At 44.6% G+C, this 24,098-nt stretch overlaps 1 protein-coding gene across 1 annotated transcript; it reads left to right on the forward strand.

Moving 5' to 3' along the window:
- Window positions 1–6,198: 6,198 nt before the first annotated feature.
- LOC117015976 (1,25-dihydroxyvitamin D(3) 24-hydroxylase, mitochondrial) lies at window positions 6,199–23,418 on the forward strand. The gene is made up of 12 exons (XM_033094947.1): window positions 6,199–6,865; window positions 7,068–7,258; window positions 8,444–8,537; window positions 10,404–10,500; window positions 12,724–12,815; window positions 13,430–13,541; window positions 14,665–14,810; window positions 18,266–18,432; window positions 19,228–19,306; window positions 19,776–19,970; window positions 20,068–20,188; window positions 22,049–23,418. The coding sequence occupies exons 1-11, from the start codon at window positions 6,608–6,610 to the stop codon at window positions 20,176–20,178; spliced, it is 1,542 nt and encodes a 513-aa protein (XP_032950838.1). The 5' UTR covers window positions 6,199–6,607; the 3' UTR covers window positions 20,179–20,188; window positions 22,049–23,418.
- The last annotated feature ends 680 nt before the right edge of the window (window positions 23,419–24,098 follow it).

Genomic DNA, 24,098 nt, shown 5'->3' on the forward strand with positions numbered 1-24,098 from the left:
CAAGCACGTCTGATACCCATGTCCACGTTCCAAACCATCACTTTTCTCCTTTCAGATTCAAACAAGGATTTTGACAACCGAGACACACACACATTTTTGTTTTAGAGAAAAGTTATTTTATGAAACGACTCATTTTCTCTTAGACTCCAGACTTGAGACGTCAGCAAACATTCACAGCCCTGGTGCCTGAGTCATGGTTGTCATCTTGCTGAAGAACAAAATATCTGAGTCACTTGGACTTCACGTAGAAAAAAAAACCCAAAAAACAGAATACCCATGAGGAGCTTTATTTGTAATTGAATGGTTTTGAAATCAAGTCACAAGCTTGGGCATGAGGCTGACATATTTATTTATGCTGGCAAGATAACCCGATTGAGTTACATAAGTAAAAGTGAACGGGTTGACAAACCCAGGGACAGGGTTCATGACGAAAACATGGACTCGTTGATCACAAGACTCCAGAGTAAGACAGGGGAGCCTGCTTGCTGCATGCCAGAAAATGCCTATTGATCTCGAGGAGGAAAAAGTAATTCCCTCCGTCCCCCTCTCTTCAGATCCCGCTCAAAGTCTGAATTTAATTCCTCTCCATGCACGTGTAGCTCCTCTAGGTGGCGTTCTCATTGGGCTCCGCGAGTGGAGACGTTTCCGCCCCGGAACGCACTCGCTGACGTTCTGCAAATGCCTGGCGTTCTCTTCCCAAAGACAAAAGGACTCTTCTAGAGTTTTCTTGTTTCAGAATTGTTCGTTGGGCCGGTGCCAACCCCCTAGAGACGTGTGTGCTTGGGGGGTTCATATTTAAGCTCTGGCAAAATACAACCAGAACTCCACAATGCCCTTCCATGATGAAAGAATACAACCAGAAGTTAGCCACCCAGAAGAGGTACCCTCACCCTCACCGATGTGATCATGCTGGCACCCTGATCACAGCCTTTCAGCCTCCAGAACTGTGAGAAATAAAATTCTGTTGTTTATAAGCCAAAAAAAAAAAAAAACCTCCATAATGCTTCATTTACGTCAATAGCCAAAATAAGATATGTCAAGGCAGGTTCCTGACTTACAGTAGCAAAACAGAACATACTTTGGGTCCAATATAATTAGTAATAATAATCCTGTCCTGGAATTTCCCTGATTTCCCCCCGGATGAATTAGCCAAGAGATATCATGCAAGAAAACCTAGGACAGGTATCTATGTTGACGATATAATTTTAAAAGTTAATTGTGAAACATATAGGGTACCAAAGGAATTTTTCCAAATCAATGGATTTTTTTCATTAGGCCAGTTTAACTTGGCTCTTGATCTTCCAAAATTATTATTAATAACAACTAATGCTTACTGAGTATTTACCCTGTAACACATACTGTTCACAATATTAACTGATGTCATTGATTCGTTCCCTTTTCTGGTGAAGATATGTGGTTGGTTACTCTAAAGAGGGCACAGCTTCCTTTTCCAGATCTCCATCTTCCCAGACATAGTGAAAAACAGAAATAAAGTGTTCCTTTCTATACAAGGTTTGTAATTAAACACATCTTTTGCCAAGAACTGTGTTTTCGCTAGAAACCACAGAATCTATCAAATGGAACAAGTACAGTCCAGAACAAGAAAGGCATTTAACCTCTGTTATTTTGAAATTTTTGAGTTGGTGAGTATTTATTGAGTATATAAATTGATCCAAGCATGGTTAAAGGTACCAAGGATATAGCAGAGAGTAAGTACAAAAGACAGACTGTCTGCCTGCCCTTGGGTTGCTGATACCCTGAGGCAAGTTAGAATCCAAGTTACAAGACTATAACTATAGAATATTATTATAAGTATCATATTAAAGTATATGAGAACCACCATTACTCTCATTTCATAGATGACAACAATGTGAACTGAGTCAGAGTGGAAATAGGCAGCAGGGGAGATTCAAACTCTACAAGACACAGGTTTTCTCCCCTAAAATGGTTACCAACACTTCCCTTGCAATATTGTTGGGTGGGTAGAGGTAGTAAAAATACCTGGCTCCCCAGTAAGCTACAATTTGTAGTGAGGGCAAAATGACGCATCGACTCATGGGTACACGCTCTATTATTCACGTCCTTCTAAATGGAACACCCCTTTTAACGATGAACCTTTTCAAAAGTTCTCCACGTGAAACTGCGTTTTGGAGGATTTCAGATATGTTTTTCCATAATCTATATAACTTTATGTGGCCAGCGTGACTGAATTCTATTCAGAAATGTTCAAGCAAGTACAGGAACCAAACAGATGTCTGTGAAGACAATGGTTAATGGTGTTTCACGTGAGGTTTCAAGTCTTCATCTGAGCCTTTCTCACGTAGGCACAGTAACCCCCAATTTTATGACTAAGGAAACTACACTCAGAGGGGTTAAAGAATAACTTGCCCCAGGCCACATAGCTTCAACTCAAGCTGCTATTGGGACCCAAACTGTTGTTTTTGCTATAGACAATTGCTTCCTATATGCCGCACGAATAAAACCCTCCAAGAGTGACCAACAACTTCTTCCTCAGAAAACAAAGAATGTATTCATGCTGATCGTTCTCTTTTCACTCGAGAATGAGGAAATGATCAATAATCAATTGCCTATTATTTGCGCTGTTGGGGGCTGGCCAAGGTAAACAGCACTGTCTCCTATGCTCTAGGAGAAACAAAAACAAGGAGACAGTGTCCAGAATTTCAAGGCTTTTGTCTAATTAGGCAGAGAACCCCAAGACACATGTCAGAGAGACGATGACCTGAATTATTTGAGAGCCCAATTCCTGTAGCTCATAATAGACATCAACAGTGACATGTTAGCGCCTGTACTACATGCCAGGGACTTTCAATGCTTTGTCAACCACAGAAAAACCCTCCTGGGGGGGTACTCTCATTATCACCACTTTAAGATGAGGTCTCCGAAGCTGACAGAGATCAGTAAGTTAGCCCTCGTTTCTCTGGCTACTATTTCTTTGCTAATCTTCCTTGGCTTTATCCAATTATACTGTTTCCTGAGTCAAAATGACAACATTTAGTTGAACACAAGGTATGATAGTCGAGACATCTAAGTTGCCTCTCTCTTGTATATAGTTTGCAAAAACCAAGGCGTGTGTCAATACGGTCGTGCTTTGAAGTAGTGTTTACTGAACATTCCACCGTGCTAAGAACTGTACGCGTGTTATTCCCACAGCACCCCCACGCAATCAGTTATTCTTATTACTCCTCTTCCCATGAGCTTTGAGCTTTACTGTGAGGTTGGTTCCAACACTGTCCATTCGACAGCTGTGGAAAGTAAGTACCCCAAGTTTCCACAATCAGAAGGCGGGTCTAGGACTCCAACCCAGGCTTAGCCAAAGCTTGGAAGCACAGAACTATATTCCTGTTTGATATCTATGAAAGAGTTTCGTGTTGTTCAGTACGGAGAAAGCAGTCATCGCCCGTCAAGGGACTCCTCACCCCATCCTTATTACACATGTAAATGCACGTGTGTATTTACACTTTGTCATCTGCGGTTGCTTGGTATGAGGGATGGAGTATAATTATCCATTCAGGACCTGGTGAGATTTCCCAGAAGCAAACAGAGAGCCTGGGCCTGTCTCAGTAATGATGGTGGGTACTTACAAGGTGCTTCAAGCTCTCTCATTAGTGATTCCCAGCAGGACCTCTGTCAGGATGAGTCACTAAGGAAAGAGCCAGGGAAGTGGCCAAGTGAGGAAGAGTGAGTGAGCTGCGCCTGGTGGAGGAGGGGTGGGTTGAGGTCTGGCTTTCCTCTGCAATCCAGGATGAAAATGAGTGCGGGCTTTCTCCGCTGGACACCGGAAACCCATTTCCCTGAAATGGGAATTGCCTTGCTGGCTATGAGGAGACTAATGCTTGCCTGAACTTCCACGTATCTACTTGGCGTTTATAAAGCAACATAGTGCTAAAACTCATGTGGAAACCCAGCAAATCTGAAATGGTTTCCTCAGCACACCTGCAGAGAGAGAGAGAGAAAGAAATAACAAAGGGGGAGGGTGATAACTCAGTAGGTGGCATAACAATAGGAGTTACAATTTATTGAGCATTTATTATGTACCAAGCACTACACCAGAAGCAAGGCACACACGTGGTGACCTAAATGGATCTTCTATTGGGGGCTGTTCTTTTTCACCACCATGAGCACATAAAACAACATTTCCATCCATCGACAGCCCCACCCATGCTGATCCCACTCAACTGCCCTTCTGGAGATATTCCCATTTAAGGAATATTTCCAATATTCTGAGATAATCCTGGTTTAAGAAGAGGTGATGTAATGTAGCATGATGTATATCGATGTATAGATGAAAGGCCCAGGTTAGAATCAGAAAATCTGGGCCTGAATCCCACGTGAGCCAATAGTAAGTAAGATCTGTGACATGGGGCAAATTATTTAACTCTCTAAGCTTTAGTTTTATTTATTCACTTATTTTTTATCATTATGCTAACTAAATGGGAAAATTTATGTAAAATGTCTAGCTAAGTGGCTGCTTTATCATAAGCCCTAGAAAGCTTTCATTTGTATACTATGTAACATGTTATACAAGATATAGTGTGTATTACTTATAGTATATAATCTATAGTATGTGCTATATAATATGTACCACATACTGTGTATAGACCATGTTTCCCCGAAAATAAGACCTACCCGGATCATCAGCCCTAAATGCGTCTTTTGGAGCAAAAATTAATGTAAGACCCGGTCTTATTTTACTATAACATAAGACCGGGTCTAATATAATATGATATAATATAATAGCTGGTCTTATATTAATTTTTGATCCAAAAGACGCATTAGAGCTGATGGTCTGGCTAGGTCTTATTTTTTGGGAAACACGGTATAAATGGATACCTACATAAGTAGATATGTACATTCCATATAAGTACATTATATATAAACTATATTAATACATAATATAGAGCTATTACTTTTTATTATTAACATTAACAGTAACCTCTCAGGACAAATCTGACAGTGTTCAAGCTCAAGTTGGACTGCAAAAGGTTTTCAAGAAACAAAGAGTTTACAATAAAGTCACCAGGGAAGGCTTTGCCAACACTAGGGTCAAAAAGACCCAGCCAAGAAACTGAAAAGCCGGGAGAGGAAACAGAACGTCCCTCAGCTCCTCTCTGGCCCGCGGGAGTTCTTGTGCTGGTTCAGAATGAGAGAACAGGAGCCACTTTAAAATAATCAACAAAAAACTCCAACTTCTCTTCCCGAATTAGTCAAGTGAGTTCTACTATTGCCAGCCATGATGATGATAGAAATTGTGTGTGTGTGTGTGTGTGTGTGTGTGTGTGTGTGTGTGTCCCCACGCTTGCCTAGAATGCATTTCGTAGGGGTTGGTGGGGATGCTGCGGGCGTGGTGCGCAGATGCGGGTGCCTATCCTTTGCCCCAGGTGGCCCCCCCAAAAGGGAGGGGAGTGATGGACGTGGGAGACAGACATGGGAGAGGTAGCCCAGCCCAAGCCAGGCTTCCACAGCACATCTCCTCACTGCCTGAAGAGGTAACAGCTATGTGGAGTGCTGACTGTGGACTACGCTTTGCCAGCCTTAATGCATTCAATCTTCATGACAACCAGAATGGAGTAGCCAGGGAGGACATGCTGTACGTTTAACTGGCCCTCTTTGCCCAAGACCCAAAGGTGAAATGCCCTTTGGATGCATTTCAGTCGTCTCAACCCGTCGCCACCCTGGGAGGTGCAGAAAGTCAAGCTTCCTCCCAAAAGAATTCCGTCCAGGCTAGCATAAACTAGCTTCCCCGAGGCGCGCGGGTTCCCGAGGCCCCGGCAGGCGTCGGCACCCTTCCCGGGCCCGCACTCGGAGACCTCGCCCGCCCAGCAGTGCGATTGTGCAAGCGCGGGGCTACAGCCGCGGGGCTGCCACTGCCGGCTCTGCCCGCTGGGGGAGGGCAGGGAGGCGCGCTCAGCGCACACCCGGTGAACTCCCGGCACAGCGCGCCACCCCGGGGAGGGTTATCTCCGGGGTGGAGCAGTGCACCGGTCACCCAGGCCCGGACGCCCTCGCTCACCTCGCTGACACCATCCGATTTCCAGCCCCCCCCCCGCCCCGCCCCACCCGGGTCCCGCGTCCCTCCCGGCCAGGCCAGCCAGGGCCCACTCCGCCCCACTCAGCGTGCTTATTGGCCACCCAGGGCCTGCCCTGTCTCCATAAATACTTAGTCGGCCGGCCTGGATCATGGAGAGCGCCCGGAGGACACTCAGCTCCCGCAGCATCTCTCCCACCCTCCTTAACACCTCCACTTCGAGGCTCCAGACCTGGACGTCAGACTTGCAGACCCACAGGCGGATCCACATCCCTTCCCTTCTTTCAAGAGACACCCAGCCCTCTGCTGCCCTCCTCCCGCCCCTGCGGCCCGCGCTCGGCGGGTACCGCGCCCTGAAGGTGCTGCACGGTGCAGCGTCGAGCATCCTCGCCTAGGTCCTTTCTGCTCTCTGTCCCTCTTCCGCTCCCTCCATCACACCTGCTTGTCCTCTTTGCCTCTGTTTCCCAGAATCGTCAAGTCCCCAACCCGGCTGGCGCCACATTAGCAACTCGCGCTTCCCGGTCCCCGTGCGTTCCCACGCGCCCGGTCTCTCCCACGGCCATGAGCTCCCCCATCAGCAAGAGCCGCTCCCTGGCCGCCTTCCTACAGCAGCTGCGCTGCCTGGGACAGCCCCCCAGGCCCGTGACATCGACGGCGTGCGCGCCCCCTCGGCCGCGGAAGGTGCCCCTCTGCCCGCTAAGGGAACGTGGAGAGGCGCAGAACGCTGCCGCCCTGCCCGGCCCTACCAACTGGCCACTGCTGGGCAGCCTGCTGGAAATTCTCTGGAAAGGGGGGCTCAAGAAACAGCACGACACGCTGGTAAATGCCTCGTCGAGCCCCAATTCCCTCTCCTTTCCCTGCCCTGCGTTCCAAACCCTCCCCGAGGCGCGGGGCTCCGGCGCACAGTGCGCTCGGGTGTCCGGGCAGCAGGGTCCCCGGGAGGAAGGAGGCGGCGGGAGGAAGAAGCGCTATCGGGGCTTGGGATGCTCGCTGACTTTGCACTCTGCCCGGCCGGCTGCAGGCGGAGTACCACAAAAAGTACGGCCAGATTTTCCGCATGAAGTTGGGTTCCTTCGACTCGGTGCACCTGGGCTCGCCGTACCTGCTGGAAGCGCTGTACCGCACCGAGAGCGCGTACCCCCAGCGGCTGGAGATCAAACCCTGGAAGGCCTATCGCGACTATCGCAAGGAGGGCTACGGGCTTCTGATCCTGTGAGTCCGAGCGGCAGGATGTGGGCCAGCGGCTGGGGCTGATTCGTTTAAAAATGGGGGAGAGGTTCCCTGGGGTTGGACCCTTCTTATGCAGGGAACGCTAAAACCCTTACCCAGTGCAGTCCTGAACTCTTGCACAGATGAGAGTGGTTTGAACGACAGCTGCACTGCGCACCCAACGCTTGCATTCTCTCTGGCAACTGGGCTGGGGCCATGCCTTTCCATCAAAGAAATGCCAAAAAGCATTATACAAATTGGGGTGTTCAGACTCTTGGGCAGGAAGACGTTCTGAAGTTGGCGTGCCAGACAAATGAATTATACAAACAAAATTATCTCTTAAAATTCCCTGTTACCGCTCTCCTTCCCCACCGCCCCCACAAGCTCCAACGCCAGAAATGAACTTCCTTAGCTTTTGACAGGGACCTCTCTTTCTGGAGGGGAATGAAAAGGTATGGCCTAGGTGCACGCGAAAGGTGGGATGAGGGAGGCGTTACGGTTGCAGATAGATAAACGCTATAATCTGATGTTATTCCTCTGCTTTTTAAGTGTTAGCATTTAACAAGTTCGCACTTTTTTTTACCCCCAAATTGTAATGCGTAATAGTTGTATTCTTCAGGATATAATTACTGGAATTAAAAGCCATATTAAATCATGGTGCATCACAGGCTGTGCGGTCAGCCATGGGGCAAGGGCAAAGAGGTGCCTGACGGGAACCCGCTTTTTACAACTCCAGTTCATCTCTGACTGTATGTCTTCATTTGGAGGTGTTTTGTGAATGTGACTTTCAACCTAAGGCAATGGGTTGCAGGAAGACAAGATTTTTCCTCAAACAGATCTGGGTTTCTGTGGAAGGGAATGTTCCCCGGGCCCACTCTCACTGCTAGGAATTGAGGCGCCTGGCCTCCCAGCTCAAACCCAGCAAGAACACCTCCACAGCCCTGAATCCAAATTATATGGATGTCACCTTTCCGGTGCTTTCTTTGGCTGAGAGGAAAGGTGCTTTATCCTCCTATGGTCAAATCAGCCCCAAATATTCCAATGCCAATAGTCTCTGGACATTTCTTGGCATGACTCTCCGTGTTCATGGCATGATATAGTTCATGCAGTTGAACAGCTGGAGGTCTGTCTGCTTCTGCCTTCCTTTCTTTTCAATTTGCTCTAAATATACTTCTGCTTCTCTTCCAGGGAAGGAGAAGACTGGCAGCGGGTCCGGAGTGCCTTTCAAAAGAAACTCATGAAACCAGTGGAAATTATGAAGCTGGACAACAAAATCAATGAGGTTTGCAGGCTGGGGCCAGCTTTCCTGGGTCTCTTTGGGAGGCAGGGATGTTTCTGGAGCTTCACGTCATGGCTACAAAGTGCAGAGTATACTCTGGATGATTCGGGGCTCTTTCCTTTCTCCTCATTCCCTCCCATATCCTCTTCCCCAAAAACCCTTATGCTTTCACCGTCTTTTAAAATAATATCGCGATAAGGGAGCAGTTATAAGCGCAGACTTTGGTAGTACACAGCCTTGGATTCGAACATCCGCCTTCCACCCTCTAGCTACGTAACCTGATGATACTACTTAACTTCCCTAAGTCTCAGTTTCTTAGTCTGTAAAATTGGAGGAACAGTTCTCACTCCACAGGGTTGCTGTGAGGATTAAATGAAATAATGCTTATAAACTTCCTTGGTAGTGACATTTGAGCAGGGTTTTGCAGGATGAGTAGGAGTCTGCAAGCCAGAGATGGTGGAGAAAGGCATCCAGCCTGCTGAAACTATGGAGGCATGACATGTCATGATGGTGTGTTTAGAGAATAGTACATTCAGAAGTGGGCTTTCTCTTAAATGATGCTGGACAGAAGGCAGGTCTTGTCAATGTTTTTTGTGCCATGCTAAGGTATTTAGACATTATCCTTTAGCCAACAGGGGGCCAAAGAGGAAGGGATTTAAGTATATAGTAATCTCTTTTTATTCCTATTCACTCTGAGTGTTTATTTTGAATTGAACTTGGACCCACATAAGATTGTATAAGAGAAAGATTGCAAACTCAGATGCTTCCAGGGGCCAGGTAATCAACATACATGTATAAGGCAGGCCTAGTAAGGGTTTCAGCCAACGAGAATAGTACATGCCCTTTCTAGAGGGGACAGCTGCTCCAGCTTCCAGCAAATGACTGCCACGTGGGAATGCAGACCCGATGTTGCCAGATCCTATTATTATTATTTATTATTATTATTAGTGACAAGTAGTGGAAAATTCATATATGCGTGCAAAATCCCTGAATTTTTTGATAGTAACTAATTCAAAGTACTTTTGCATGCGTATGTGGCAAAATTAACGTGCCCATCGCTTCCATGGGTGGGCTTGGTAGTCACACAGACTTTGTTCCTGATCCCAGCACGGCCATATCTCAGCGCTGTGTTCAAGGGTGAGCGCCTTAGCCTCTCTCTAAGCCTCAGTTTTCTCGTCTGCTCCCTAGGAAATGGGAGTTGCGACAGTACTTTCTACCTCACGAGGTTGTCGGTGAGGACCAGCGAAGACAATGCACTTGGTGCAGAGCGTGGTATTTTCTAGGCCTCGTTAAATGCGAGGCACCAGTCATCGACAGCCCTGGTTTGGGAAACTGGCATCTAAAGTCCTTATATAACTTGTCCAAGGTCACAGAGCTATTTAGTGAGGGAGCTGCCTCCAGAATTTACAGATTTCCTGGCTCCCAGTTCAACACACTTAACACAATACCCATCGGTAAAGAGATGTTTGCTTGCCCAGACACGGAAGTGGCAAACCTCAGGATAGTTATAGCGTCACAGGCCTCGAGATGTTTGCCCATCAAGGGACACTTGACTGATTTCTCCTTTGTGGTTTATTCCCCATTCTGATTAGAAGAAATGTTTTCCTTTCTTTAAATTTAGATCAAAAGCTGAAACTTAAGCTTTGGGGTGGCTGCAGGAAAAGCTAAGGAAGTCCCCCAGGACAAGGCCATTAGGGTGTCAGGTGGGCTCCCAAGGAGAATATACAATTACTAGCATTGCCTCAGAGGGAACAACCTCAAGGCCAGTGAATACACAAGGTAGCAAACCCTGAAGTTGGCTTCCTGAGCTTTACATGTTGTTTTCCCTCAGTGACTGGAATGTGTCTTTTGTGGTTTCTTTCTTTGAAGGTCTTGGCTGATTTTATGGGTAGAATAGATGAGCTCTGTGACGAGAGAGGCCACATCGAGGACCTTTACAGTGAACTGAACAAATGGTCATTTGAAAGTAAGTTATCTTCACAGTCTTGTTCATTTGGTTTTGCAAGTGAGTCGGAGGGTAAAACATGGCTCCGTGGACAATTTCAACAATCATAGACTACCGCTGACTGGGAATGGCCATAGCAGCCTGTCTAATGCTCTCAGGCACTGAAGTTATGCTTTGCACTATGGTTGTTTGTGTAGTCATTCAACAAACAGTAGTTGAACACCTTCTATGTGCCAGGTACCAGGCCAGGGACTAAAGTAGTGAACAAAACAGGCAACAGCCTTGCTCACACAGAGCTTAGATTCTAGTAGGGGTGGTAACCGACAAGTCAACACACTTCAATATACACTCTGCCGAGGTGTAAGGGAGTCAGTAAAGATCAGAGGTGCCTAGCTAGACGAGGCAAGTCTGCTTTGATAAGGAGACATTTGAGATGAGACCTAAAGGAAAGGAAGGAGTAAGCCACAGGGTATTTACAGGGAGATTGTTCCAGACAGTGAAGATAGGAAGTGCAAAGGCCTTGGGGCAGAAGCATGAACAATACTTTGGAGGAATTTCGAGGGTGCGGTGGGAGTGGATTGCTGGGGGAGGGAGGTGAAAGAGGAGCCGCGAAAGATCACACGAGGGCCTGCAGGACCCGGTAAGAACTTTTAGTTTGAGTCAGATGGGAGCTATGGAAAGTTTCAAAAAGAAGAGGACACGACCACTTTCTTCAAGGGACACTCTGGGAATAAGAAGCAGAGCCCTGCCTTGATGAGCTCGCTGCCCCGTGGAGGTGCAGGCAAGGGACAAGGCAATTTCAACAGAGTGTATGAACACCTGACTAAGGGGATTCAAGGCTGCGGGAGAATCCCAGAGGGCTGGCTCAGCTGAAGATGGTCAGGGGAGGCTTCATGGAGGTGGTGCCATCTCAGCTAAGGCCTTGGAGATAAGTAGGAGTTCGCCAGGTGAAAGTAAGGGAGGAATGTTCCAGGCAGAAGAACAGAGATTATGTTGAAGGAAGAGAAAGTCATTCAGAACGACTGGAGCATATCTTGCACGGGAGGGGCAAGGTGAGGGCAAAGGATGGGAGGAGAGCAGCAGCCAGCTGTGATAATCCATATAAAACCAGGGATGGGAGTTGGGCTTTGAGCCTGGGAGTACCTGGGAGTGAGAGCAGAGTGCTTTCAGCAGGAGGGTGGCGTGGTGCAATTTGATGCAAGGGTCACTCTGCCTGCAGGTGTGAGGAGTGGGAGAGGGCACCCCCCCCCCATGGAGGCTTTTGTCCTGACCTGTCTTCTCCATCAGAATAGCCTCAACTTTATAGACCCGTCACCTTAGCACATTAGAAAGCTCCATGCAAATAGGAAATCCACAGAAGGTGTTAAGGGAAAGAGAAGTAGAGTGAAGAGAAGGAATGATTATAGAGGAGAAAAGAAGTGTATGTTTTGGAAACTGTCCACTGTAAATACCCAAATTAAGGAGTTTCAAATGTGATTCTTTGCAAGTCAGTGAAAACCTGACTGTGTGGGTTTAAAAATTTCTGTCTAGCATTATGAGAAGTCGAGAGGAAAGCAGTCCACAGCTGGCACTCAGTGTCATTGGGGGGCCAAACTCATCGAGTCTTCCTACTCGTGCGTCCTCAGTTTGTTGGCTTGTTGAACAATAACTACCGACCCCCTCGCCTCACCTCTGCGTTTTAGGCAAAACAAGAAGGAAAAAAGGTACTGGTCACCTTTTAGCTCAAAAGCAAAAAGATTATTTCCTTTTGGTCTCACTGTCCACACCAGGGTCTGCTCTGGCTGCTGCAGAAACCCCGGGAGATCAGGGAATAGGTTTGCCACCAGTTTTAGATCAATCCTGATGTATTGCTGGAGGACTGATAATCCATTCCCTAAATAAAACCATGGTTTTCTTAAGAAAGAACTGGGGGCGAAGGAGTATCGGGGAGGCCCCTAACCACATCTGCTACACGTGACATCAGTGATAATCTCAGACAAAAGCAAGACATTACAGGAGAGATTCATTCATCTATGAAAATGGCTACATTTGCACAGTGGCATTTCTGACCAGGAGGTTCTTGCAGAGGATGGGTCATTGAACCCGGAGATAATTTCTGGAAAGAGCTATGAGACTCTCAGGCTTTTCACCCTTCCTCTGTTCTTAGGCAACACCTCACTTCTAGGAGAGATGGCATTGAGCTTTTAGTAGCCAGCTAATCATAGACTGCAGATTGTGTGACAGTGTGATCATTTTCATTAACAGGCATCTGCCTGGTACTCTATGAGAAGAGATTCGGGCTCCTTCAGAAGAACGCAGGGGATGAAGCTTTGAACTTCATCATGGCCATCAAAACAGTAAGCATCCCCTCGGGGAGAGAGCAGTTTTCCTGACGATCATTCACTGGATGTGCCCATATGCACATATAATAAAGAAGCACGTGAAATCATTGTTTAGACAAAGTTAAAGTAGCTATTTCAGTTAAAGGTCCGTTGATGACAATACTAGTTTTTCAAAGTCTGTTTTCAAAATACTATTTTTAAAAAAAAAATTTCAGAATGTAAAACTTTTGAACCCCTGAGGTCGTCTATGGATATAGTAAACACCGTGACACTGGTATAGACATGGACGAAGTTAGGCAACTATTGAAAAGTGAAGTGAATATGAAAATTATAGTTGTCCTTTCTGCTTCTTGTTTTTTAACATTTAGGTTATAAGAGCAAATTTGCTTTCATTAAACACATCCAGCAGAAAATCATCCTAAAGATTATTTTTGTTAGGTCCCTGGGGGGCGGGGGTGGACACTCCTGGCAGGACCGGTATGGGGAAGCATGCGGTGGGGGCAGGGGTGCTTTGAATTCCGGCGTTTGAGGGCTACAGGGTATGGTGTTTAGAAAGCTCCGATTCCACAGTCAGAGTGACCTTTGAAAGACAGAGAAACCGGATGAGAAGGCGTTTGTGTTCCTCACAGATGATGAGCACCTTTGGGAGGATGATGGTCACCCCGGTTGAGCTGCACAAGAGCCTCAACACCAGGGTCTGGCAGGCCCACACGCTGGCCTGGGACACCATTTTCCAATCAGGTAGCATGTCCTCCCACGCCCGGCCACCCTGCCCCTGGAGCTGCTGCCCGCAGGTCTGGAATGATTTTCCCGGCCTGACCATCTTGATCCATTGATGGAGAGGCTCCTCCTGATTCTTTCAGGCTTTGCCAGCATGAGTGTGGGGGTTGCCCTGGTGTAGACGGATTGTGAGAAAAAGGCAGGAGTCGGCTTTCTGTCATCTTCGGGAGTTAGGTGTGGTTAGAAGCAAGGGCTTTGGAGTCAGAGATACCTGGGTTCGAGTCCCAGCTCCGTCCCTGGTGTGGCGGGTTGGCCAAATGTCCTATCTGCTTTTCATCTCAGTTGTCTTGCCTCCAATATGAGCTAAGAACAACGACAACGACAACAACAATAATAGTACCTACCTCAATGCAACTGTTTCAAGGTCTAACATAGATAACGTGAAAACTTGACATATGACAATATCTCAATGGACGAGAACGACTTCTGCTATGTTATGGAGGGAATCTTTGGTGCTAGGTATTGTTTTGTGTTATAATAGTGTATTATATATATTTTGCAAACATACACACACACACACACACACACACACACACACACTCATGTAATTCCCACCAAAAATCCTATAAGGCAGGTCTTTCTCTTAGCCCCAGTGACAGAAAAGAACAAAGGCACGAAGAGGCTAAGTAACTTTCTCAAGATTACTGACCATATCAGCTAGACACCTGGATCTGGGTCCAACTGTCGATTCTGACAGTGGACCCAAATCCCACCTCTGTCTCACGATGATCTCCAAGCGCTAAGCTTTTACTGGTCAAGATCTGACCTGCAGCCCAGCAGCCCCGCACGACCCGGGAGCTTGTTAGCAATCCAGACTTCCAGGCCCACCCCGGACTCAGAATCTGATTTTAAGATGCCCAAGCGATTCTTGTGCACGTGAAAGTTTGAGGAGCCCGGCTCACGTGGGCACCTATGTGTCCTTGCCGTCCCAACAATAAGCGAATATTAGCTAATTTAACCACGTCAACGTCCCTGAAAAGCCCCTCCTGATGTTGCAAGGACGATTTCATCTTAGGCTCTCTTTCATTCTTTTCCTCATCCCAGCGTTCCACTGATTTCCTCTCCCTTTTCTCTTCTCCAATAGTCAAATCTTGTGTCAACCACCGGTTAGAAAAATACAGCGAGCAGCCTGGTACGGATTTCCTTTGTGACATTTATCACCACAATCGGCTTTCAAAGAAAGAACTGTACGCTGCCGTCACTGAGCTCCAGCTGGCCGCGGTAGAAACGGTAAGCCCGGGCCTGAATTTTTAGTTGGCTAAATAAACAGTCTGTAAAATCTTTTTTCATGAAAAGTTTTACATAGTCATTCGACGCACACATCCCGCATGGATCAACTGAGCTCTGGCACAAATGAAAAATCCCATCTGCGGCGCTGTGGGAGACCCAACGCACAGCCTTTGTGCTGAAACGCGTGATGGGAGGAAAGTTTTGTCCTATCCTCGTGACAAAATCCAGAGCAGGACTCAAGTGCTGTGATATGCAGGCAAGCTGCTGCAAGAATTTGGAAGCAGTGAAATTCCGCACTGTAGCAAGGCAGAGGATCTAGAATTTTTAAAAATGGGAATGATTTTAGGTAGTTGTGCATGTTACCTAACTAGGCTATCGTTTATTGTAAAAATATTGGAATACTCTCTGCCAGTCCCATAATATTTTTACGCTTAAAATGTAAACATAGTACGTTTGGGAAACGTTGATTTCAATTTAAGTGAAATGGCTAATTTTAAAGATCAAAATCTTGCCCCTCATGTAGTAGGTACTCCTACCTTGTTTCTCCGAAAATAAGACCTAGCTGGACAAACAGCTCGAATGCGTCTTTTGGAGCAAAAATTAATATAAGACCTGGTATTATATTATATTATATTACATTATATTATATTATATTATATTACATAAGACCCAGTCTCATTTTACTATAAGACTGGGTCTTATATTAATTTTTGCTCCAAAAGATGCATTGCTCCAAAAGAGCTCATTGTCAGGCTAGGTCTTATTTTCGGGGAAACACAGTACTAGGTACTCAGTACAGTCAGACTCTTAACACAAATACTGATAAGCGTCCAGGTGGGTGTAAGGGTCTTCCATTCATTTTTCCAGCTATCATTGGAGTGATGTATATTAAGATTCCCCAAAGGCCCAGCATTTCATACACAAATAGGCTCTGTGAAGAACGTATACTAGTTCATTTCTTTTCCACATTTTCCCCCTTTCTGTAATGTTTCTTGTCTGAAGAAAAAAAAATAGCATTTTCCACATCGGGGAATAGCAAAGTTCTGATTAGCCTCATGCTCCAGAAGGCTGTCAACAGTGGGAATGTGTCTCAGCTCACTGTCCTAGTAGAGTGACATTTGCCTGGTAGAGGCACCTTACAGTGATAAAAGTAACACTCCACCCATTTTTTTTGTTGTTGTTTCCTAACTGGAATGTGAACTCCATGAAGGTGACTACTTGGTTTCGTCCCCGGCTGTATTCCCAGGATGTAGAATAGCACTTGGCATCTAGCAGGTGCTCAAGAAATATGTGTTCAATAAATAAAAGAATTCAGGAACTACCGAGCGCCTACTATGAGATAGGCACTATTCCAGATACTTGAGAGAGACCACCAGGAACCCGTTTCCCCTCATGGAACTTAAATGGTAGCGGGGAACAGACAGTAGACATGTAAACAGACAGATGTGGTCATTTCACACAGTGGTATGGGACATGGAGGAAGCCATCAGGTGAGGTAACAGAGAGATGGGGGAGGGGTCCCTCTTTGAGGATGTCATACTGGAGCTGACACTGGAATGAGCCAACCATGGAAAGATCATGGAGATGAGCACTCGAGGTAGCAACCATGGAGAAGGAGCCAACCATGGAAAGATCTGGTGGAAGAGCACTTGAGGTAGAGAAACCAGCACATGCAAAGGCCCTGGGGCAGGAAGAGAGATGGAGCTGGAGAACTAGCAAATGCTGTCAGGGTTGAGATTGGAGAAGTCGATGGGCCATGTTAACCAGGCGCATTTCAGTTTTACTATACCTGTGATGGAAAGCTCTTGGAGTATTGTAAGCAAGGGAGTAATGTGATCAAATTTTTGTTTTGTAAAGTGGGCTCCTACTGGTGGGTGGAGAGTGGAATTAGCAGAGAGAGAATGGAAGCAGGAAGGCCAGCTACGAGATGGGTCTCCTCCACGGAGGTCAAGCCAGGACAGTTTGTGCCTGTGAGGTTTCTCAGGCCACTTCCCCTCGATTTAGCCCCTGCAGTTATCCTAACAGACCTTGGGCTGTCTTTCACAGGGCTTTGGTGAAAGCTACAGTTATCTGCCTTTTGGACACTCTATTTGGTACTTGTGGTAAAGGACCCACTGATATGGTTAAATCTGTTTCTGTTTTAGTCCTGGCTATTCTGAAACTCACATTTGGAAAATCAGAGAAATTTGAAAGTATATCTTATTTGGCGGCTACGCCCTCTTCCTGTTTTGTAAATTGGACTCTTGTAATAATGCCGTGTACAGTTTATTTGCAGCCAAGGCTGCCAGTCCTGGGACATGAAGAAGACTGCCTTGGAGACATCTTCTTCCAAAAATAATAAATGCCATTGGCTCCAAATTGTCTTGCACTTTGCTCATTTATGTGAGTGGCACATGGCACTTAGCAAAAGCGTCTTCGTGTCTGCCGCAGGAGAACACAATGACCATTTTTACGGGAATATTTGGTTTCAATTAGCTTAAAAAAGGCCTAAAAAACAAATACTTATGACTACCAGTGGTGAATATTATGAAGCTAAAAGCTACACAGGCTGTTTCCGCCATTATATTTTCTCTTCTCGTTGCCTTTGGAAAGGAAAAAAAGGATGCCACTTAAAAGGCCATGAGTCTTTGTCAGAAACTGTGGCTGGTCCCTTGAAACTCTCAACTCAGTGCTAGAATGTCTTATTTTGGTGTTGGCACCCTCCTATGAGGCTCTTTGCATGTGGCTGAAACCCTGAGCATAGATAATGCCTTTATATTTTTGTGGTAACTTTTTAGGGTGTGGCAAAAAAAAAAAAAACAACCTTTCTTTTAAATTCCAGAAATGCAGTTTCTTGTGCATTAACACCGTGAAAGTTTTTTAAAAACTTATGAGTAGCTCTCGTAGGATCTCCATTTCTCTCTCCCCATTCAATTTTTTATATCAACTTTTATATTAAATAATTCTTTAATTAAACGCTTCTATTTTGAGATAATTCTAGATTCACATGCTCACAGTTCTAAGAAAAAAATAGAGGGGTTCCTTTTATCCTTCCCCCAGTTTCCCCCAGTGGTGACATCTTGCATAACAATCAAACGTTACCAGAACCGGAAGTTGACATTGATACAATCCACCCACCTTGCTTTCCTTTCACCAGTTTTACAAGTGCTTGTTTTGTGTTCAAACCAGTTTTGTACAAAACTATATTTTAAGTGTCCTCATGCAGCAAATTGTTTACGGGATTCTATTTTGATTCCCTCGATCAAGAAACTATCCTTAATTGATAAGTTCAGTAAAATAAATCTGACTTTTCATATATGGTATTTGTTTGAGGCACAGCAAATTAAGGATATGTGAAAAGTCCTCACTAATCTATTTGCAGAGCTCTGTGGGAGGCATTGCCTTTGGTTCAGCTCATACTGATTTTAAGGCGGCTTGTTTGCAGAAACTCAAGTTTGGGTCTGTTTGTTTTTCAGACAGCGAACAGCTTAATGTGGATTCTCTACAATTTATCCCGTAATCCCCACGTGCAACAAAAGCTTCTTAAGGAAATTCAGAGTGTATTGCCTGAGACTCAGATGCCACGGGCAGAGGATTTGAGGAACATGCCATATTTAAAAGCCTGTCTGAAAGAATCCATGCGGTAAGGGCACGTGCCTAAGCCTGTATGAATATGTTAGAAAGCTGTTCTCTTAAATACATAGTAAGGGGTCTCCCCCATAGACAGTTCCCATCGTTAATTCATAAACATCTACCAGCTGCAAAGAAAGCGCCGTAGGACCATATCCCTTTTCTATTACTCATTTCCTAAATCATTTGGGAAAATGCTGTTACATCTTGAAAAGTCAATGCCCTCCTGTTTAAATCAGTAATAATAACACTCTAATGAATACCAGCCAAATGCACTAATTAAGATTCAGGGCATGATTGAAGGATCTGAGATGAAAGCTCAGCAGTATTCTATGATAAGACATGGAGACGTCTTTGTTTTTGAGCCTCTGCTATAAAATGTTCTTTGAAAATTCTTTTGACACCCTTTCTGGAAAACAAAATTTACACCCTCTTAGGATTAGATGGAAATGTGTTGAACTTCATAAAGGGTAGATCGGAGAAACCTAGAACTAATATTAAGCTTCAGGGCTACGCATGAAAAACATACACATTTGCAATCTAGAGTGAAATAGGAAAACCACTACGCACAGCTACTAAGCAGGCTTGTTCTGGGGGGGGTTAGCCAACCCAATGAGATAAGGAATAAAAACAAGAGAGAGAAATATCGGGAAGAAAGAGACAAAATTTCTTTGTAAAGACTTGTGATTGGGTTCCCTTTTTGAGCATGACCTTATGTAACAATTTATTTAAGCAGAATCTCCAATCCCACACTTGAGCTAGAACTTGGTCTGTGCCCCCCTTTACATCTTTGATTTGGTTTTTTCAGGCTTACCCCAAGTGTGCCATTTACAACTAGGACTCTTGACAAAGCAACGGTTCTGGGTGAATATGCTTTACCCAAAGGAGTAAGTAGAATTTGTACATTTTGCACCTTACAGTGCTTTGAAAGACACACTTTCCAAATATTCATCCTATTCTCCTGAAAATTTTTACAGGGAAAGCATTCATTTTGCAAATATGTAGATGGTAGCGCATAGTTGATGTGTTGCAAAGTATAGTATTAGGAACAATGGTTATGCAGACAGAGGGATTTGGATTCAAGTCTAGCCTTGAGTGACTTATGTAGCTTCTGTGAGCGTCACCTTTCTCATCTGTAAAATGGGGATATTGTGAGAATGTGAAACAAAACTTTGATGTTCTTTTCCATTTTACTACCTGGCCCAATTCAAGCCCTCCATACGTGTGGGCAGTCATCATTATTATAAATTTGTGGGTTACTTTTATATTTGTAAGGTGATCACTGTTGTAAATTTTGCTATTCAAATGTCTTTCTTCTGGTTATTTTTAATGCTCTGTGTTTCGGTATGTTTTTAGACAGTGTTGATGCTGAATACCCAGGTGCTGGGGTCCAATGAAGAAAATTTTGAAGATTCAAGTCAGTTTAGACCCGAACGATGGCTTCAAGATAAAAAGATCAACCCATTCGCACATCTCCCGTTTGGCATCGGGAAAAGAATGTGCATCGGTCGCCGGTTAGCCGAGCTCCAGCTCCACTTGGCTCTTTGCTGGGTAAATTCCTGACTGGCTCCCTGCAGCTGGGTTCTGTGCTTTGCCACCACGCGGGAGAAGAGGGCTAATGCTGCTTTTTTGTGCATGTGTGTTCCAGATTGTGCGCAAGTATGACGTCGTGGCCACGGACAACGAGCCCGTGGACATGCTGCACTTGGGCATCCTGGTGCCGAGCCGGGAGCTCCCCATTGCTTTCTGCCAGCGATAAGAGGCCTCAGGTGATCATCTGGGGTGCTGCGCATGCCCACAGGGGTGAGCCGAGCTCGGAAGTCAGCCAGACCTGGCTTGAGGCCCTGCTCTTCCCTGATTCTCTGGATGGCCTGGAGCAATTACATCACCGTTCTGCCTCCATTTTTTTTTCCCTAAACGTGTAAAATGGGGACCAAAGTAGTATCTACCCAGAAAGCTGATAGGAGGACAACCTGCTTAGCCCAGAGTCTGGTATTCACTACGTGCTCCTTAAATGCAAGCTACTGTTATGGTTTCTGCACATACATATCAGGGATGGACAAACTTTTTTCTGTTAAGGGCCAGTTGGCCGCTATGCTAGGTTCTCCATGCCATACAGTCTCTCTCACATCCACTTAACTCTGCCTGGCAGCTTGAAAGCGGCCTCAGCCAATTCGTCAATGAATAGGGGTGACTATTGGATTAGTTTTCTATTGCTCCCGTTACAAATTGCTCAAACCTAGTTAAATAACACAAATTTATTATGTTACAGTTCAGAAATCCGACATAGCTCTAACCAGGCTAAAATCAAGGTGTGGGTGCAGCTGGGTTCCTCTCTGGAGACTGCCGGGGACAATCGATTTCCTTGCTAATTTGGGATGTTGGCAGAATTTAGTTTCTTACTAAATGAGGCCCCCATTTCTTGCTGTCAGCTGAGAGCTGCTCCCAGCTTCCAGAGACTACCTGCATCCCTTGGTCCATGACCTCTTCCTCTATCTTCAAAGCCAGCCAGAGCGAGTTGCGTTCTTCTCCATACTTCAAATCTCCTTCTTCTGTCGCATCTCTCCGACAGGCTATTTATTCAGGATAATATCCCCAATCTCACTGTCCATAACCTTAATCACCTCTGCAAAGTTCCTTTTGCCACCTAAAGTAACAGATTCATAGGTTCCGGGAATTAGGGCATGGACTTTTTTTGAGAGCCGTTATTCTGCCCTCTAAGGCTGCATTCCAATAAACTTTATAAAAACAGATGGTGTGCCCTATTTGAACAGGGCTTTGGTTTACAGACCCCTGGCACATAAGGGTATATTTTTAATATATATAATCTCAGCCTGTATCAAATACAAGGTAATACTTTTCCTGCAGTATACCACTCACTATTAATTATCGATCGATAAAAAGTTAGCCAGAGAATCTCTAATATCTTATGGGGAGACATGGCATTTCCAACACATGGCTTCATAGAAGTATATGTCAGTATTCAAACTCACTTTCAACCGCATCTCCTAGAATTTCTCTAGAGCGAACTAGCTGCTACCGTGTTTCCCCGAAAATAAGACCTAACCAGAAAATAAGCCCTAGCATGATTTTTCAGGATGCTCGTAATATAAAATAAGCCCTACCATATTTCCCCGAAAACAAGACTGGGTCTTATATTAATTTTTGATCCAAAAGACACATTAGGGCTTATCTTTCATTACGAGCATCCTGAAAAATCATGCTAGGGCTTATTTTCCTGTTAGGTCTTATTTTCGGGGATACACGGTACAGGTATTTGCTAACTGCAAATTAAGGGGCATTTGCTAATAGGTGGTTATTTAAGGAAACATGCAGTTCACAGATGAAATTTTTAAATGAGGCCTAAATGAATTCCTCCCCACGTGTCTGGTACCACTAGGCAATTTGTCAAATTCTGACATCCCAACAGCATTGAATCAAGAAGGATAACGAAGGAATTCTAGCTTCATTTTGAAATACCCAGCGTTCAGCAAAGATAGCAGGGACATTTAAGGTGGCAAACCACTGCACCGGCAAGAGCCCATGGCAAATTTTGGTTTCAGCATTTATTTTTGCTGACAATTCTTCACATTTAATTGTATATAATTGGGATATACTTTATTTTCCAGATTTTTTTCTACCAAGACCTGGAGCAAAGGCTTTGTTCCTCCCAGAAAGGATGGTGCTTATGGCTCTTCTGCATTACTCGGAAGCCAACGTTAAAAGCCAGAGCATGAAACAGCACCTGAAGAACCCTGAGGCACAGGTGTTTATATTCTGTCTCCTGTACAATTGTTCCAGAAGCAGTACTGTCTGTACAGATCATGGTATTTATTAAGACTGTATCTGACTCAGGGATGCGGATTAAGTGTTGGAATACCCAGAATTTGCAGGGTACACCGCTAGCTTACACGTAACCGATGTCAGTGCCACCCTGACCTGCACAGAACGGCCTGTGCTCTTGTTTCCTCTTGCATTTTCCATGACGTCATAGGGAGGTTGGGCACTTGTCAGTTAGTCAGGTAAAAGTCTCTGAATATTTCTGTCCCTGCCCTACCAAATTCACTGCTTGAATTTGTTGTTGTTGTTGTTTTTTCAATTCACCGCTTGAATCTTTTGTTCTCAAATGTAAGTTTCTATTTATTCCACAATGAAAGTCCTACCACAGCTAAATTGTCTGGAGTTTGCAGTAACATCAACAATCCATTTAGTGTAACTCTGTTTAATGCAAGTATTTGGAAAAATACTTGCATAATAATGGAAGCAAAGCTAAATGTTGGTGGAAGTTATCAGGTCCCTGTGACGTTCCACTTTTCCTGTTTTGAAATAGAAACATTGTTGGGAAATGAGAGAATACCTCTATTTCAAGAAGTACTTCAATGAAGTCGAAACCTCTTATCTAAGAATACTTTAATCATTTACTGTGGCATCATTTTGTTAAAGGACCTGAAAGTCTTTGTTTAGTTAATATATTTCCTCTATGGCATTAAGAAGTGGACCAACAGTTTTTAAATTGTATACTTATGTGTGTGTATTCTAACGGCAATTTGCTTAAGTCGTTTTTTAAAATACATATGGTATTTGATTTAGGATCTTTGGTTTAGGGCAATGTTCTAAAGTTTAGTCACAGTTTTAAAATATTCAGTGACTTTTCGTATCTTAATCTATAAAATAGGACAGTAGTGAAGTGTGTATACATTATAGGTTAACCATATAAGCTGTGTTACGTGACTTGAACTCCTTGGGGAGATACGATTGCATAAGTGGAAAATGCTAAAGATTTATGTAATACTTATAAAACTTTCTTTAAAAATTGTGTTTACATGTAGTTTATTTACACACTTTTTTACTACTATTTTTCCTACGAGCATACTTTGTATTCCCGTATATTTGATAGTTCCCTTTTTAGGTTATATTTTTAGAATATTTCAGAAGTACACATTTATAGCTTCATATTTGAATAAATATGTACATATTGCTAAAATGAGTATATGCTTTCCTCCCACTGTGAAATTATTTTTAGAATTGTAAACCCATGTGTTAGCAGTTTTCGTCTGTCTATCTTTTGTGAATTCTCTGAAAGTAAGAATACAGGTTTTAAAATATTTGAGAGATGTTTCCTCTTCATTGCATTTGTTATAACAAAATATAAAAATTCAAATCTTGTCTTAGTAGAAAAATTTCTCACGTGGCCATTTTATGAGCTCTGAATCATGAAATGTACCTTTACAAAAATCGGGACTTCAGTAGCACTTTTACAGCAAGATGATCATCTGAATGATAAAATAATTTTCCTTTGTTGTTGTTGTTGCTTAAATATTATCCCTGCCCATTTACTTCTATCTTCACCGCCTGGGCCATGGTGGAAACTCCCAGATGCCCTTCATCTTGTCTCTCCCCAGTCTGTTCTTCAGACACTTGACAGAGAGGTCTTTTCAAACCCCAAACCTGGCTGGTGTCTCACTCCTGCTTCTGTGGCTTCCCATTGTTCTTACATCAAGAGCCAGTTCCTTACGCTGGACTTCATTGTCCTGTAAAGCATGGCTTCCCTGACCCAGAGGGGCCAGCCCCTGTCACCCAGGCCCTGAGTGCCTGCGGACTCTGATCACACGGGCTTCTGCCAGCTCCTGTCACTCCTTAAATGCTATCCGCCCACGAGTTGTGGCACCTGCAGTCTTT

Source organism: Rhinolophus ferrumequinum, chromosome 23, assembly GCF_004115265.2.
Source record: "Rhinolophus ferrumequinum isolate MPI-CBG mRhiFer1 chromosome 23, mRhiFer1_v1.p, whole genome shotgun sequence".
NCBI lineage: Eukaryota > Metazoa > Chordata > Mammalia > Chiroptera > Rhinolophidae > Rhinolophus > Rhinolophus ferrumequinum.

What these genes read in the sequence shown, in the direction of transcription:
- LOC117015976 (XM_033094947.1), top strand. Translation starts at nt 6,608, where the DNA reads ATGAGCTCCCCCATCAGCAAGAGCCGCTCCCTGGCCGCCTTCCTACAG. An exon ending in AGAAACAGCACGACACGCTG is followed by an intron (nt 6,866 to 7,067) that starts GTAAATGCCTCG and finishes GGCCGGCTGCAG; the next exon opens with GCGGAGTACCACAAAAAGTA. An exon ending in AATATGCTTTACCCAAAGGA is followed by an intron (nt 19,307 to 19,775) that starts GTAAGTAGAATT and finishes GTATGTTTTTAG; the next exon opens with ACAGTGTTGATGCTGAATAC.